This window comes from Micropterus salmoides, unplaced genomic scaffold, assembly GCF_014851395.1.
Source record: "Micropterus salmoides isolate LMB-PRFRI ecotype aquatic unplaced genomic scaffold, ASM1485139v1 Ms_hic_scaffold_2846, whole genome shotgun sequence".
Classification (NCBI taxonomy): domain Eukaryota; kingdom Metazoa; phylum Chordata; class Actinopteri; order Centrarchiformes; family Centrarchidae; genus Micropterus; species Micropterus salmoides.
In genome coordinates this window covers 1-18185 of record NW_024042091.1, presented here as the reverse complement: position 1 = coordinate 18185, position 18185 = coordinate 1, and the positions used below count along the sequence as shown (strand labels likewise).

General features: G+C 39.6%; 1 protein-coding gene across 1 annotated transcript; it reads right to left on the bottom strand.

Annotated features, from left to right (window-relative positions):
• Positions 1–1262: 1262 nt before the first annotated feature.
• LOC119882031 (butyrophilin-like protein 1) lies at positions 1263–16989 on the bottom strand. The gene is made up of 6 exons (XM_038692047.1): positions 16980–16989; positions 15000–15326; positions 11751–12029; positions 4090–4365; positions 2009–2131; positions 1263–1819 (listed from the first exon to the last, which is right to left on the bottom strand). Exons 1-6 carry the CDS (start codon positions 16987–16989, stop codon positions 1773–1775), a joined length of 1062 nt encoding a protein of 353 aa, XP_038547975.1. The 3' UTR covers positions 1263–1772.
• Between the last annotated feature and the right edge of the window lie 1196 nt (positions 16990–18185).

Sequence of the window (18185 nt, the reverse complement as noted above, 5' to 3'; positions counted from 1 at the left end):
GGAGAAGAGCAGAGAGAGCGAACGATGTTGCGTGTCGCTCTTTTGTTGCCTGGGGCGTGGTTCCCCAGAGGGCGTTTCAGGTTTCCCAAGGGACTGCCTTTCTAAACTTAATGTCTAAAGAAAAGAAATCTATTTGCGCGTATTATAATCAAATATTTTCCACAATCGAACCTCAATGATCAAGTTAAGCATTTGGTAACAGGAAACAATTGTCACATTATTGGTCAGGATATTTATACATTTAACGGCATTTCCGATGATGGTATGTAATACTTATTTCGTCCACTTGGGGGAGCTCAGGTTACATGAGGAAAGCTTAGATTAATCCAAAACAATCTTTCCTTTGGAACTGGGGAATTTAGTTTAGCCTTAAATTCAAGCTGGATAATTACTAGAGTATAGTATGACATTTCTTTATCATCATTTCTAAAGGAATTTTGTGAGAAAGTATTGTGAACAAGTATTGATTACACATTAGATGAAGGAGTGTCTTGTTGAAAATAAAAACACTGCAAAAGTAATTTATTTAGATTCTTTTCCGCACTAATATCAGCAACAGATAGCAACAACATGGTAACACAAATAGAGGCAAACGTAATCAAGTAACTAAAAGATTTAAACTTAATTAAATGCTTTGAGTTTTTGGAGACTCCAGTCTTTGGTTATTTAAAGTTCGGCTTCATGGGTTATATGTCACAAGTGGGTGAGACAAGGATCTAACCCTTTGATGGGGTAATGAAACACAGAGCAAGGTCAGTTGCCATGGTTACATATGTGGGGGGGGGGGGGGGGGGCAGTTTTGATACGCTGTTCACGGAAATGCTAATCTCTGGTTAGTGTCCCTTTTGTCAGTTTAACAGTCAGGCACCGCGTTATCAGCTTCGTAGATCAAAAAGGTGCCAGTTTTATGGTCAGGGATAACACTTAGAAAGTCTGTAGAAAGTTGATCTTTAACCCCCCTGCTCCTCTCTGGGAGAGGAAAAGAGGAAATTGGAGTAGCTCCAAATTTATTTAATATAAAATGTACAAATCCACACTGTTGTCCCACTACAAAATGCACAGATTTTGGTCATTAGGTAAGTCATTGCCTTTACTGAACGCACACTCATCATGCTTACTGTCACGCGAAGTCACCCTCCAAAGGCCCATTCTGAACCAGGAAAACCCCTGATATCAGGTGATGTGTATTTGTGCACGGGCAAGTGAGTATATACTCAGAATATTAAAAAAAAAGAAAGAACAAAAGTAACTAAAAGAACCAAAGTAACAAAGAACAGATTGCAGAGAGAAGTCGCCAAAAAAATAAGTCAATATTTTTTTTTGTCTTAAAGCTGCACAAGAGAGGAACTCACTCACACCACATTAGGATTTAAGTAACAGAATGATTTCTCTAACAATCTTGCTCTCGCTCTCTTCTGTTTCACCTCGTTAAACTCCAACCTGTCAGCTAAGAAGAAACTACTCCTGGGACAGAAAAAACCTGACAGAACATTTAAGTTCAGTATGGTTAACGTGTCGATTAATTGAGAAAAAAGGTCTGCTCGAAACAAACTAGTTTGTACGTTGTGTTGTCCCGACCATGTCTGAAAGCAAAGTGTTGTTTTGTTGATCAGAGCGGCCACGCTCACAGGAGTGAAAAGTCTGCTGTAAGTCAAGTTTCCATCCAAATGGGGCGCAAATTTTAACTGAATATTCAGAAAATCAGCAAAAGACAATGCAAATTAGTGTATTTCCATCCAATACTGTTGTGTGAATATTAGGAGTTAAGGTAATCATACAGTTTCCCCAGAAGATTTATTCTTTCCCTTTGTTGGTGAACCTGCAGGAAGGAAAACAAAGTTATACTGAAGAAAATCCCTCCTGCCTTGATCCTACCCTCATGTAAATCCCAACAGAATTTTTAATGCCTGAGATAAAACAACTTTCAAGACTCTAAACATGACATACGTGTAAACAATTTGTTGTGTGTTCATCGTAAAAATGTTGACAGTGCATTATTTAAACTTACCATTACCATTTTTTTGCTTTTGATGCCGCCTGTAAAGCAGAATTCCACCAATACTAATTATAGTAAAGAAAAATGTACCAACAACAGCAACAACCAATCCAGTGGCGGACTCTTTGGGGGACCCTGAAACAGATGATAAAAAGTGAATGTAACAGTCAGAACGCAGCTGCACATCATAAACAGCAGGTTGAACATCACAGCCGACACAAAGAACATCTAAAGGTGTGCACGCTCCTGAAATCTAGAAGCTAAAACTGTCAGCAGATCCAAACAGCACTGGGATGAGTCTCAGCAGGAACAGTGATGTTAGCATTGATCTTATGGCCAGTCGCCTCCTGCTGGGCTCCACAGCTAAGAGGTTGGTTCTGGTTCTGGTCTCAGTAGTGAGGAGGGTAATGTCGTAGCATCGTCCACTTTCTGAGACGTGCTGCTCATCAGTAGGAAGAAGGTTTGAATCTCTGTCCTGCCGCCTCTACTTCAGCCTGTTTACATGTGACTGTTGCTAACAGTCCACATATGGATTTTATCACAGCTGCTGTTACAGTGAGTATTGATTCAGTAAAGAGTCTGAGTACTTCTTCCAGCACTGACTGCCAATGTCCAGATTTAAATCATGATGTGCTTCTTGGTGGAGGGTCGGCTCTACAGTTATTAGTTCTGCTTGTAGTCAAACCTACTGCAGAGAATAAATTGTAAAGAAGCTACATTCAAACATGTTTGTCATCTGAAACCTTCACTGCGACGGGTCCAAGTTCACACTGTCCAGTAAAAACTGCACTTCCAAAGCCTTTATCTGCCTCCATGGTGTCAAATTATTACCAGGAACTAACACAGAGTTAAATTCTGGTCCTAGTTTCAGTTCAGTTTCTAGTTAAAATATAATAATAAAATGACTAAAATCTTCTCTGAGTCTCCTTGTGTTTATTTGATTCATGTGTAACTGCAATTTGCAACAATGATCAATAAATTACTCTCTCAGCTAAGACATGTTTCAGATCCTCAGTATATTTTGGTGATACACGAGTTATTACTTCATTTGTTATCCTCTTTTTTTCTTCATGTCACAAAAATGTCACAGATTCTAATGATTTCAGTCTCTAAATCTCCCTCATGAGGTGTGTTTTTCATTTGTAAATCTGTTACTGGGTTTGTGTGTGAAGGAGAGTTAGTGTTGTATTAGTTTTAGAATAATATGAATTCAAGCAGTTCAGAGTGAGAAATATCCTTATTATAATAACTTATTTTAGCAAAATATTATTCTGTAAAACATAATTTAAAGTAATTTGCATCTTTAACATTTTAATGCACATTTAGTCAGAGAGAGTTAAAATCTGTGATGATCTTTGGTGATTCATGTTTTCATTATCACAGGTGGAGCTTGAACACTAGTGAACTTCCTCTTACACCAGCGTCGTGTCTGATAATGATCTATAACCTGTTTTACTCTGAGTAGGTCACATGTCGTGTTTTCTGTAACAAGCTGGTTTTGTCAGTTGTCTCGATCAGTTAAACTACAGTTACACATTGTAGTTAGTTTGTGGTAATATTTCTAACAACAAGCTCACCTGGATGTGAGAATTAGTTTGTGGTGTAACTCATATAAACCAACATCATTTAATAATCACATATGAACATAAATATAACCAGGCCAAGGTCAAAGGAGGGACTTGGATCAGGACTGACCTTCAGTCTGTGCAGTGAAGGATTCATGTTGACAAGAGCTGGGTATCAAAATAAGTTTTTTAATATGTAATGTAAATACCATGTGTTTTAATACTATGAGTTTCACAACACTTCTCAATGTTCATAATTTCTGTTCTTAAAATTTTCCTCTGAAACGTGTTTCTAAAATGTAAATGTAACACTGAGAATGTATAACTGCTTATCATGTACAGCACATGTAGTGTTAGTGTTTAATTATAGATGTTGATCATCAAAGAAAACGATTAATGATCTGCAGACGTCTTCATCACAATCTGCTTTGTGTTCAGTCTGAAGACGCTTAAACAGGTTTTAAAACTAATAACACATAAACAAGTACAATGATTTAAATATAAAAATACCACTAGGAATAATCTCACCATTGATCTGCACGTAGATCTCAGCATAAAGATGTCTGATCCCCTCCTGTGTGGCTACACAGCGATAGCGGTCAGTCTCGGTCACAGTAGTTTGGAGGGTGATGTCGTAGCTGCCTCCTCTTTCTGAGACCTGTGGTTCTTTAGCATCAAGAACATTTCCAGCACTGTCCTGCCACTTTACTTTAGATTCTGGGGAAGCACCAAGAACTTCACACAGCAGCAGGGCCCCATCATTTGTTTGATCGAGTATTGTGACAGACGGCTTTGAAGCTGCACCTGTGAACACAGAGTAAACTGTAGCTATAAAGAACGTTTAAGGTATTTAACATATGTTACGACCCCCTGTTGGTCTAGGGGTGTTGGGGCCATAAACATATAGGCACAACTGGTAGATCTTAACAAGGTAACTTTTATTGGTAACAGAAGAGATGTAGACAGGTAACAAAAAAACAAAAGGAGGGTGGGCGAGGGTGCTGCGAAAATAACAAGTTAAAATAAAAAGGTCCTCAAAAGGAGGCCTGTACCTATCTATCGTTTTAAACAGGGTTGATTCTTACTACAAAAGAACACAAAGAGCACAGCACCCACTCCACCTGGTGAAAACTAACACAATAGTAAACAGAACAATAAGTGAATTTCTCCACTGCACCCAATGTGGAGCTAACAAACAAAGGTATGCAAATGTTTACCTAAACACAATGTACAGCTAATAAGCAAGGAATGTGGATAGTTCCACTAAACACAAAGTACAACTAACAGGCAGGCTATGCAGTCAATACCAGCGGCACACAAGTCAACAGGCGGTGACAAGCTGCCTGGAGCAACAGGTGGACTCTCCTTATGAGCCGGAGGTAATTAACGTGGTGACGAGCCATTGGTTGAGTGGAAACAGAGGGAACCAATGGGCGGTACAGATGTCAGCACCCCAGAAACCAGGTCTTCATTCCCCAGGGACACAGCCTACTTGGTAGAGGTGAGACAGGGAAAAGGGGAAACACAAGGGTGACAGCGACAGCCGTGACACATATTATACTGTGATGTTTCTTGTTCGTCTCTTCTCTGCTTGTAAATGAGGATTAAAGTGTGTTTAACAGAAAAACACAGAGGAACAGAAAAGCACAGTATCAGCCTCAGTTGCTCCTCCCAGCATTGTTAGATAGGACATGATATTTCAAACATTTCTAACTTCTACCAAAAGTCTGGAAACTATTTACAGCTGCAAACACTGTTTCTGACTCATATCATGACAGAAGCTCAGATACAGTGAAGACGTTTGGACAAACTCAATTTTTACATTTGTTGAGCTGAAAAAATGACGTCACATGAAATCTGTTGTCTGACATTTTCTGTTACACTGAAGCAATATATACATAAAATATGAAACAGGGTATTTAAAAGCTTGTGTTATCAGGGCTTAACTGTGTCAGTGATACAAACACTCAGTGGCCACTTTATTAGGTACACCTGTACAATCTGCAGGCATCATACAATCTTACTTTTGTGTTGCATCAATGTTCAGTTGTTGTTGACAGTGTCAGAGGTGTTAAAGGGCAGAGTTAGTGGACTGCATAGCAAACATTTCAAATATGCCCAGCATAAATTACAGTAATTCAATTCAAATTAGCTTTATTGGCATGAATGTGTAACAATATAGCCAAAGCATCATACAAACTACATAAGAACAATCAACCCCATACATTTCATTAAACAAGTAATTTAAGAGTGTGTGTGTGTGTGTGTTAGAAAAATAAAAATATATTAAAAATTTTAATTAAATACAAAAAACAGTAAGCGTGTGTGTGTTAAAAATATATATTAAAAACATTAAAAAAGATAGATAATACTGTAAGTGTGTGTATATTAATAGACAACAAAAAAATTGAATGAATGAATGATGAATAATAATTACAACAACAAAAAAAGAAGTCAGTATCAAATGTAAAAACAAAACAATTACTAAAATATCAAGCAATCACAATAATAATAATTTGAAAATCTTATCAGTCTGAGTTTCCACTGGTTGTCCTCGATTCATGGCATGAGGAGACATATTTTGCAGCAATTATTTGACATTTGGGCATTTCTCCCAGTATATAGGGGAGTTTCTGTGTGTATACATATATACATATCACCACTATGTTTGTAGTAGTATACAGTACACACATATACATATATATTTCTCTGTGTAGTTTGAAATGTGGGGGGTGGAACTTCTGAGGGAGAACTGAAGGAAGGCATGTATTTGTTTGGCAAGTTTAAACAATCAGCAATCTTCCACAGAATCACTTCCTCTCCCTTTAAGATACAAATGAACAACTTCATCTGGGAAGTCCCTGTGTTCCAGGGGTGGTTTTTTGACCATTTTAACATGTCACCACAAACATGTCATATGTACAGCTTGTCAGAATGCTAAAATAGTTAAATATAATCAAAAACTACAACACATTCCCATAAAATAGAGCAGTGTGTGTGTGTGTGTGCATAAAAATCAAATCCTTCATCTTCAACTCTGAGTAGGCCTCTCCCTGGCTCAGCTTCCCCTGTGCTGGACTCTGCCTCTGCTGACTGTACAGCTATATCAATAACATCTGTAATAAATGAACAATAATACATTGTCTAATTCTATCTCTACATATGATTGCCTACTCAGCCCTGCACACTGCCCCTGTACCGGTCACTGTTTTTTCTGCTTCCATTGTCCTTCTCCTCCTCCGGCTCCTGCTGCACCTTCTGCAGCTCCTCCTTTTTCTTCTCTCACTCCTGGGGTCATCATCAACCTGTACCTCTGCATCACTCCACTGATAACAGCTCAAATACATACAGATACACAAAGATTCCTTGCTTATAGAAGGATGTACTAAATGCATTACTAATTGTGCATCTATTTCTTCTGTTGCTGGGTCCTGCCTCATCTGCATAGCAACTTCTACCAATGAATGTAAATGTAAATGCTCCGTACTTGTATAGCGCCATTCACACATTTATTCACTGCTCACTTCACACACTGGCAGAACAGCCGCCACGGGCAATTCAGGGTTCAGTATCTTGCCCAAGGATACTTCAACATGCAGCCTGGAGGAGACAGGGATTGAACCGCCGACCTTCCGATTAACGGGGCAACCCGCTCTATCTCCTGAGCCACAGCATTAGAACATTAGAAAAGTAAAAATGTATTTAGGGATATTAAATGCTTAGGTGGAATTTAGGGGTGCTTCAGCACATTTCAAATCTCTGAGGTGACTCCAGTGTTGAAGCGCCTTTGCCCTTTTCCTCGTCATAAAACTTTCTTCTCTGTTTAAACTCTTCAGACCATTTCCCCTTTGTCTGTTTCTCGGCCATCTGTCCTTCTTCACAGTGCCTGGAATCCAGTATGTTCAAATGTGTCGGTGTATAGAACTCTCTCTCACACTACCTCCCTCCTCCCATCACTCTTGAACACAAACACAAAGGCACCCGTTTCTGACTGGCTGGAACAATGTTGTGGGGAAGGTCCACACACACCTTTCTTTTTTTTTCCCTTTTAAAGAGCCAAGGCTGTGTAGGAAAACCAGATTGTACACAAAACGGAGCGCCAGCCAACAACAAAAACTGTACTGAATCACAATCACCTATTATCCCTAAACTGTTATCATGTGAATCCTCCAGAAAGTCAGCCCAAGGACGCAGCTTGCTGGTATGATTGATCTGAGAGCACTCAGAATTCAGAAATCAGAGTGAGGACAGTCCTCAACTGGCACCGATTCACCTTCAAACTCAGACAGACAAACAGATTTATATTTAGAATTTGCTTCCATCGATCTTCAACAACTAACTAACTTCAATGATTTCTTCATCTAAACCATCAACCTGCCTCTGAGAGATCTTAGAGACCACGTCCCAACTAGGCTGCTTAAAGATGTTACATTACATTAATTCATTTAGCTGACACTTTTATCCAAAGTAACTTACAATTGCTATACATGTCAGAGGTCGCACGGGGTTAACTAGGGTTAAGTGTCTTGCTCAGGGACACAGCGGTGGATGTCTCACATTGGGAATTGAACCCAGGTCTCCCACACCAAAGGCAAGCATCTTATCTATGCGCCATCACCACCCCTTATTTTACGCCCAGTCAGCACTTGTTTACTAGATATGATAAATCTGTGTTTATTATCATCATCAGGTGGCCAAAGCCCATTAAGACTCTTCAGCTGATCCAGAATGCTGCAGCTCGTGTTCTGACAGGAACCAGGGCTGCGTTACAATCCACAGTGTACATCAACAGCACTCCCTGCACAGGGAATGTCGGTTAAAGGGATACTATGCGATTCTGCAGTTTGTTGATGAACAAACCATGAACACGCACTGCCATTTATTCAACAGTTAGCAGCAACACACAGGAGCTCCTCTTTAGTCTTGAGAAGCTGCAGACTTTAAGCACCAGCTGCTGTAACTGTACATTTACTGCTGACCCGTTTCTCTCCATTCACCGGGGCTCTGTTCACACACACGCTCCGTCTATTTCTCCTCTACCGCACAAACTGTGATAAGCTAACAAAGCTAACCAGCTGGGATCATCACAAACATGACCACAGAGAGACAAGACCTGTCGTTTATGTGGAACAGCAAAGCTAACGTTAGCTTACACACCTGTCCAGCAGAAACAGAGCAACTTCAGCATCGGTTTTCATTCCTATCAAATCTCGTAGATTTATCCATTGAAACCCCTCACAGGTGTTAACACAGGTCTTCCCCTCGCCTGGTCTTATAACTTGTCTCAAAATTGTTGTCTCAGACCTTTCCCTCTGTGGCTGTTTCTGTCACCTTCACAGCTAAAATCCCATAAGAAGTCCAACATGTTCGTTTATGTTCTTATGCAGAATTGTAGTACTACATTAGGTAAATGAGACACACCTCTTGAAATTACATGTAAGTCCATATTTTATTTTATATAAATGTTTATTAATAATTTTGGGAACGAAAGGCTTTCTTTTTTTTATAGCTTCCATATGATGTCATTCATTGGCTCCAGACCTTTGCTGAAATGTAGTATTACACTAGACCAATGAAGCACATCTTTTCATCTTAGATGCAAGTACTTTTTCTTATTTCTATTTTTTGGAGAAGAGAGCTTTATTTCAATGTCATGTTGCCTAGTGACTCCAACCCTGGTACTTGAGAGACACACCTCTTCATATTAGATTTGAGTGCTTTTTCTTATGCTACTACACTCTCAGCAGTCTGGTGCTACGACAGCAGACCTTTATATCTTTTCCCAGAAGAAAGCAGGGTGAACAGGCTGTGGCTTCGTTGGTACTGTCATGGGCTCCTTGCAGACACCTCACCTCACAGACATCACTGATGCTTGGTAGATGGGTACCAATAATCTTCTGGGCGGTTTTAATAACGTTCTGTAGAACCCTCCTGTCCTGGACCTTGCACATCCTATGCCAGATGGTAAGGTTTCCAGTCAGGATGCTTTTAATTGCTCCACTTTAGAAGTTGAAGAATATGCCATGGGAATTTGGTCTTAAGCTTTGTTTAGAAAGACTATTATTACTACTATAATGTAGCCTACGTTTTATGACTGCCCTCTCCCCGTCCCTCATATGCATTTGCAATAATGAGATGAATACAAACATTGGTAATTTACCCATACCAAATGTTTGTGAGCTTGTGAGCTGACATTATGTTTTCACCTACATATCTGTTTAAAGTGTTTTAACAAATTCTTATTACACCCCTAACCGGTCGAGGCAGATGGCCGCCCACCCTGAGTCATGGTTCTGCTCGAGGTTTCTGCCTCTTAAAAGGAAGTTTTTCCTTGCCTCTGTCTCCTAGTGCTGCTCTTGGTGGGAATTGTTGGGCTTCTCTAAATAACATCATAGAGTACGGTCTAGACCTGCTCTTTTATGAAAAGCACTGTGAGATAACTGTTGTTGTGATTTGGCGCTATATAAATAAAATTGAATTGAATTATTCAGGTAAAACTTAAGGATGAGAAAGCCCAACAGACTGGATGGATGTCAAGTTGACATCATGTGCCACCCAGTTAAAAGATGGAAGCAGCTGTGGTGTGATTGTTGTTAAGGTAAACTGAGGGGGTTTTATTTTGATAATTTAATTTTTGCCTTAAAAAACTATTTCACATGGAAGCTACGGAGAAAAAAAAAAACAACTTTCCCCCCAAAATTAGACTATTAAAAAAGCCCCCCTTTCCATAAAATCTTAATAAATAATATAAAATAAAAAAGTATTCAAATCTAATATAAATGGGTGCGTCATACATACATACATACATACACACACACACCCCTAAAGGATTATTAGGAACACCATACTAATACTGTGTTTGACCCCCTTTCGCCTTCAGAACTGCCTTAATTCTACGTGGCATTGATTCAACAAGGTGCTGAAAGCATTCTTTAGAAATGTTGGCCCATATTGATGGATAGCATCTTGCAGTTGATGGAGATTTGTGGGATGCACATCCAGGGCACGAAGCTCCCGTTCCACCACATCCCAAAGATGCTCTATTGGGTTGAGATCTGGTGACTGTGGGGGCCATTTTAGTACAGTGAACTCAGTCATGTTCAAGAAACCAATTTGAAATGATTGGAGCTTTGTGACATGGTGCATTATCCTGCTGGAAGTAGCCATCAGAGGATGGGTACATGGTGGCCATAAAGGGATGGACACGGTCAGAAACAATGCTCAGGTAGGCCGTGGCATTTAAACGATGCCCAATTGGCACTAAGAGGCCTAAAGTGTGCCAAGAAAACATCCCCCACACCATTACACCACCACCAGCAGCCTGCACAGTGGTAACAAGGCATGATGGATCCATGTTCTCATTCTGTTTACGCCAAATTCTGACTCTACCATCTGAATGTCTCAACAGAAATCGAGACTCATCAGACCAGGCGACATTTTTCCAGTCTTCAACTGTCCAATTTTGGTGAGCTCTTGCAAATTGTAGCCTCTTTTTCCTATTTGTAGTGGAGATGAGTGGTACCCGGTGGGGTCTTCTGCTGTTGTAGCCCATCCGCCTCAAGGTTGTGCGTGTTGTGGCTTCACAAATGCTTTGCCGCATACCTCGGTTGTAACGAGTGGTTATTTCAGTCAAAGTTGCTCTTCTATCAGCTTGAATCAGTCGGCCCGTTCTCCTCTGACCTCTAGCATCAACAAGGCATTTTCGCCCACAGGACTGCCGCATACTGGATGTTTTTCCCTTTTCACACCATTCTTTGTAAACCCTAGAAATGGTTGTGCGTGAAAATCCCAGTAACTGAGCAGATTGTGAAATACTCAGACCGGCCCGTCTGGCACCAACAACCATGCCGCGCTCAAAATTGCTTAAATCACCTTTCTTTCCCATTCTGACATTCAGTTTGGAGTTCAGGAGATTGTCTTGACCAGGACCACACCCCTAACATTGTTAACTTATTATTTAAGCTATATTATCTTATTTTGTAATGGTCATCTTATCATTCTTCCTCTTATCTGTAGATTCATGAAGTCTCAGAGTCTCAGTATAAATATGAATATTTGACTCAGTTTTAAACTTTTGCATCCAAATTAACTGTGTGTTCACTTTGAAAACACAATATTTTTGAAAACGAACAACATCCAAAACAATTAAAATTATTTGCATATAAAAATACAACTAAGAAGAATCTCACCATTGAGAGGAACGTAGGTGTCAGTTTCAGTCCGATGTTTGATTTCCTCCTGTGTTGCTACACAGTGGAACCGGTCGGCCTTCTTCACAGTAGTTAGGAGGGTGATGTCATAGCTGCCTCCTCTTTCTGAGACCTGTGGCTCCTCAGCAGGAAGTTTGTTTCCAGCACTGTCCTGCCACTCTACTGTAGGTTTTGGAGAAGCACCAAGAACTTCACACTGCAGCAGGGCCCCGTCATTTGTTTGATTAAGTATCTTGACAGACGGCTTTGGAGACACACCTGTGAACACAGTTTACATGACAATAAGTGACACATCAGTTATAAAGGATAAAGAACAATTACAGAATTTAAAAAAATTTAACTTTTATGACTCATATCATGACAGAAGCTCAGATACAGTGAAGACATTTGGACAAACTGAATTTTTACATTTGTTGAAATGAAAAATTATCTTGAAATTACGTCACATGAAATCTGTTGTCTGCTATGTTGACAATATTTTCTGTTGCACTGAAGTAAAATAAATGTGTTATAAAATATGAAATGGGGTCTTTAAAAGTATGTGAGCCCCTTGTGTTATCAGGGATACATACTCTGATCCAACACAAAAACTAAAATTGGATGATCCCTATAATGTTCAGTTATTATTGTCAGTGTCAGAGGTGTTAATTCAAGAACATGTTTCAACACTGAGGGCAGAGTTAGTGATGGTGCTGCTCGGGACTGCTTTATAATCTGAGGTGTTCTCTAATATTCTGACAAATCATATTTACTCTAAAAGAAACAACAGTATTATCATTTATTTTTCTTTAACTTTATCACTCTGTATTTCAAAATAAAAATTACATTTTGATCAAATATTATATTTTAAACATGAAGTGTGTCCAAACATTTTGCTGAGATGGCTTTTTACTGCATTAAATAGTTTCAATAGTTTGAAACGGTTATAAAATATGAAATGTGTTTTTCAAAAGTAAACAACTGTCTTCTTCCTCTGGTTTTGGAGTATGTTTAGGGAGAGCATGGTCATTTAATTAGTTTTCAAACTGCAGGTATGCTTAATAATTTAAACATCTGAATTCCTCCTAAAATCCATAAAGACTCCACTGAGAGCGGTGATCAGCTTCTCCTGATGACAAATCTAAAGAGGAAAAAATACTAAACATTATAAAATGTTACATGCAATCAGTCAAATCCTGGATTTGAAGTTATTTCAGCTTAATGAAGCAGTTCTGCAGCAAATACTTCATGACAGTTATAATGTTTAGTTTTAGTTGAAACCGTTTTAGAGTTTATTCAACTTCATGGTAATTTTGGAGGCTGTAGTTTGTGCTGCTGATGTTGAATTGGTTTGCGTCATCCTAACAGGGGTTTCTATAATTTTGTCCACCCAATTTATATCAAGGAGGGAAGCCTAAATAACAGAAACACCTCGTAGGTTATAAACCTTTTAACTTAACTATATAAACTTCTTAGATAGTTCAAATGTGTACAAATTAAAACGTGTTGGTGTGAGTGTCTCCAGTTATCAGTGATGACATCACATCCAGGTGATGTAGAGATCAGTGACGTCATCAAAGGACTCACCTGGGATGTTTTCAGCTGATCTGTCCTTTAATCTTTTCTGGCGCGGAGGTTGCACGCGACCCAGATTTCCATGTAAACATTACTAAATAAACAAACAGCGTGTTTTCCTGTTGACGGCAGATATGAACTCAGACATGTTGTAGCTCGTTTTAAAGCTCAGAGGTTCGTTTTTTCAACGGATTTAACAAACTAACTGAAGAAGTTACGACATGACAACAGCAGCGTCTTACTTTACGGCAGTAAACAGTTAGCATCTTACCTGCTATCCTGTGTAGCTGCAGTTAAAATGGATTTATAGGTCGAAAAACAGACATTTACAGACAAACAGAGGCTCGTTTTAAAGAACAAAAGTCCACCGAGTGAATCCAGCTCGTTAAAGTTCAAGCGGAAGTAAAATAACCTGAATAAAAGTCGATTGTGTCGCTCGTTATTTTTAGCGCCGCTCGTCAAACTTCCAAAACAAAGTGATTTCTGTCAATTTAAAGTAGCGACAAAATATTTGACCAATGATGTTCAGTATCTCTGAAATCAGTAACCGCCCAGGAACAAAACGAACCAATCAGCATCTTTCTACGACCTAAAGTGACGAAGCTAACGGGCTTTTAACTCCGACAGCCAATCAGAGGAGAGCATCTTTACGTGATCACCACGTGTGTCTAATTGACCGTCACTTTCATCCAATGGTAAGTCAGCACCGTGAAAACACGGTGAGTCTGTAGCCGGAAGAATCACCTGTCTGACCATATATGGAAGTTACTGTAGTCGGACTTCCTGCGGTAGCGGGACACCGAGACAACAGAGAAACTTTATTTATATGTTCAGAGAGGAGAGATTCAATCATCATTAATATGTAAATATGTATTTATATTATAAACATATTTCTATAGTTAAATTTAACACTTAGAAACGTTTTTATAATATAACAAAGAGATTTATTATCGTTATTTGGTAAGTTTGGAGAAGTTTTAGAGAGCTCTGTAGACATCTGCTGGAGACGCTCTGTACTGCACTTTCTAAATATCTCAGAGCCACTTCAGTCTGTCAACCTAAAATCTGGTTCAGACATTAAAGACAAGTGGAGGAAGAGATCCTGTGAATTTCAGCCTGATACAACATTTTATCACTGATTTACTGTATTTGAAAGATGAAGTTAGAGGGAAAGAACAAGAGAGCTTCTATTGTTTTCTATTTAATCATTTACCAATTCAGCTCTTTCAGATCTCTAAATAGGATCAAAACACCTAATGAAACCTCAGAAGTTTTGCTTTACAGTGATGTTAAGGACAGGTATCAGCTCCTCCTGGTATTATTATTATTCAGTTTAACAGGTGCAGGAATTAAGAGACAGAAATCCACATAATTAAAATAAGCTCCAAGAGGTTAAGATACGATCTAAAAGGAAAAACAGAACAAATGTTATAGCGCCTGTGAAATATTATCAGCTTGACACAAAGGTAATGCTGCGTAAAAACATAATCAGAAATACGTCACAAACATGAAGCCTGTCTGATAGAGAGGTAATCTCTCCAGATGTGGCTGCAGCTCTGTGGGGACGAGGCCCTGCCAGATGTTTATTCTGACTACTTGACTAAAGTCCATCTGGGACTCTTAAACCAGTCACATCAGTAAATAAATCTTTAACTGTTTAATGAAAACACTCACCAACAACAAGCTCAATGAGGACTGGACTTTGCTGAAGATCTGGAAAAACACAGGTGTAGTTTCCACTGTCAGACGCCTTCGTATTTCTGATGATGATGGAGGCGTTGCCGTACTTTAGCTCATCTGGAAAATGTGAGACGCGACCTTTGAACTGCTCATCTTGACCTGAAAGGCCCTGACCATAAAAGGCTTTGTCATTGTACAAGAACACATCTTTATTTTTCTGCCCTTTCTTCTTCCAGTCAAAGAGCTCTGACTCAATGTCCTTCTTGGTGCTGAGGGAACAGGGTAAAATAGCATCACTTTCTTCTTTCACGATCACTGGACCTGGAAGATAAAAAAAAAACTAATCAGTTTGTTTACAATTAATTTAATTAAGAAGTATGCTGTTACTCATAACAAGAACGTTTCTTGTTCTTTGACCTTGTCGAGCACTTTGTCCTCCAGATATTTTCAGACATATTTATAATTTTTCATATCTTTTTTCTAAACCTTATTTCTGTCACACTAGTCTTTCAGCACAAACTCAGCATTAATAATTAATAACATTTAACTCTTTTTTTCCCAGGTGATGACGAAGATCAGCACTGACTCAGACTGTCTCTGTCTGCACACTCAGCACACTAACAAGAAGGAAGAGGAAACAAGAGAGAGCGACGAGGAAAACCCAGAACTAAAAGTCAAACTTAACTTAATTTACTTCATCATGATTTCAAAGTCTTGTAAGCAAAAAGACAAGAACAAACCTCTGAACTACCCTCAGATAGCAGGAACACAGATTTCATCATCAGCCTGCTTCTATGACCCAAATTACAGATATGATCAGTCTTCACTGGTGGACACGGGGCCCTCTGGGATAAAACATGATAAGGTGCCTTATGGTAGGAAATTAGTTGGACATAAGGGCTCAGATGAAAAAACGTGGGAGTCGGGATTAGTGTAGGTTACTACAGAGTCGACAATAAGAAAATAATAGAAACGCACAATAATGTTGACCTCACGAGTAACAGTCATCCATCACATCCACACCTGCAACACCATGTCAATCGAATAACGCCAAGCCCACATCTACTGTACAGAAAGCATCAGCGCATGTAAGTGAGCCCAGTGATAACAACAGGCCTATCCAATATCACTGCCATAAAATATGACAACAAACTAACTATTTTTCAGATCATTTTTAACAAATTATGCTTTAAATCAAAGCACAGAGAGACTGGGGAAAATTACAAATGATCTTCTGGCTGCATCAGATAAAGGACTGGCCTCTGCACTGTAAAATCCAGAATTTAAAATCCTTCTTCTTACCTACAAAGCTCTTAATGGTCAGGCACCATCTTATCTTAAAGAGCTCATAGTACCTTACTACCCACCAGAGCACTGCGCTCCAGAATGCAGGGTTACTTGTGGTTCCTAGAGTCTCCAAAAGTAGACTAGGAACCAGAGCGTTCAGCTATCAAGCTCCTCTCCTGTGGAACCAGGTTCCAGTTTGGGTTCAGGAGGCAGACACCATCTCCACATTTAAGAGTAGGCTTAAGACTTTCCTCTTTGATAAAGCTTATAGTTAGGGCTGGCTCAGGTGAGTCCTGAACCATCCCTTAGTTATGCTGCTATAGGCCTAGACTGCCGGGGGATTTCCCATGATGCACTGAGCTCCTCTCTCCTCTACTTTCTCTCCTCTGTATGCAACCTCACCATTATTGCATGTACTAACACAACTTCTCCCTTTCTGGTAGTCTTGTGCTTTCTCGTCTCCTCCTCTCCTCCTATCACTTCCTGCAGGTTTTCTGGCTCTGGAGCTGTGGAGTCTGGAGCTGTGGTTGCGGGTCACCTGCTGCTACAATGTTCCTGCACAACATCCGCTGAGTCCTATTATTATTATATTATCATTAAGATACTATAATTATCAGTACCAATTCATTTTCTGCACCAATGTCCCCCCCCCCCTCCCTCCAACCGGTCGAGGCAGATGCCGCCCACCTTGAGTCATGGTTGTGCTCGAGGTTTCTGCCAGTCTAGACGGCTCTATATGTAAAATGCAATGAGAGATTTTGATAAAATTGGCGCTATATAAATAAAACTGAATTGGACTAAAAACTAAAGGGACAAAATCAGCCATTTCAAAAAGGGACAGGTGTATATGACCAACACATTGCGTGAAAAGTGGTGGGGACATAGGGGCTCAGTTTAGGGGTGTGAAGAGACACTTAGCTCGCGAGATATCACGATCCACCAATTAGGTTCAGGAGAACGAGACGAAAAGACCCTGAACAGTGTTTAAAGATATCCTCACTGCCAAGATATATGAGGTCTGGGGGACCTCCCCCAGGAAATATTGATCATTAAACACTTCTGGTGAATTTTTCTGCACCAATTTAGTGGAAATGTTTTTATTATGTAAAAGGAAACGCAAAAATTCAGGCGGCATGTGACATTTCAAAATTATATAATATAAACAGCATCTAAGTCAGTGCAGCTCTCAGGCAGTCTGTGCTGCTTTCAGATCTGTTTCTACTGTAAATCCACTTTTCTCATGTAGCTAATATCATCCCTGCTGAGGCAACACATGTAGGCATGATTCAGTTTCCCTCCTCTTTTGTCATATTCACTAGGAGAGAACAGAAACTTGGCCAAAAAGAAACTGATCAAGAAGTTACGAGTTATGTTTGTTTTTTTTCAGCTTAAGTTGCTTTTTTGGACATGCACAACTGTTTTGTCTATATTTTAATTGCATGTTTTCTTAATGTGCAAAATAAACCTTTTTAGGGACAAATCAGCCATTTCAAAAAGTGGTGGGGACATGTCCCCAGGGTCCCCAGTGTAAATGATACCTATGTTATGATTGAGACTATGTTTTTGTTTTATTGCACTTGCATCTATTAATATAACGTTCAGCAGACAGAGAGACAATGATGTGAATATTCTGCTTGACTGCCTATCTGAATTCAGTGCAGGTGGGAACTGAATTTCTTTTCCTTGTGGTTTCTACTTTAGCTTTTTTTTAAAAAAAAAATCATATCAGCGGACCACTTGTGTTTCATAATCAGAGTAACCAGAGCAACGGTGCAACAACCAATCAGGTTTGAAGAAGAAGAGATTCTCGGAAATAAAGATTCGTCAACAACATCCGTGCTTTGCTTTCTCACCACAGGATGGAGACGCCGCCCTGCACCCCCCCCCCCCCCC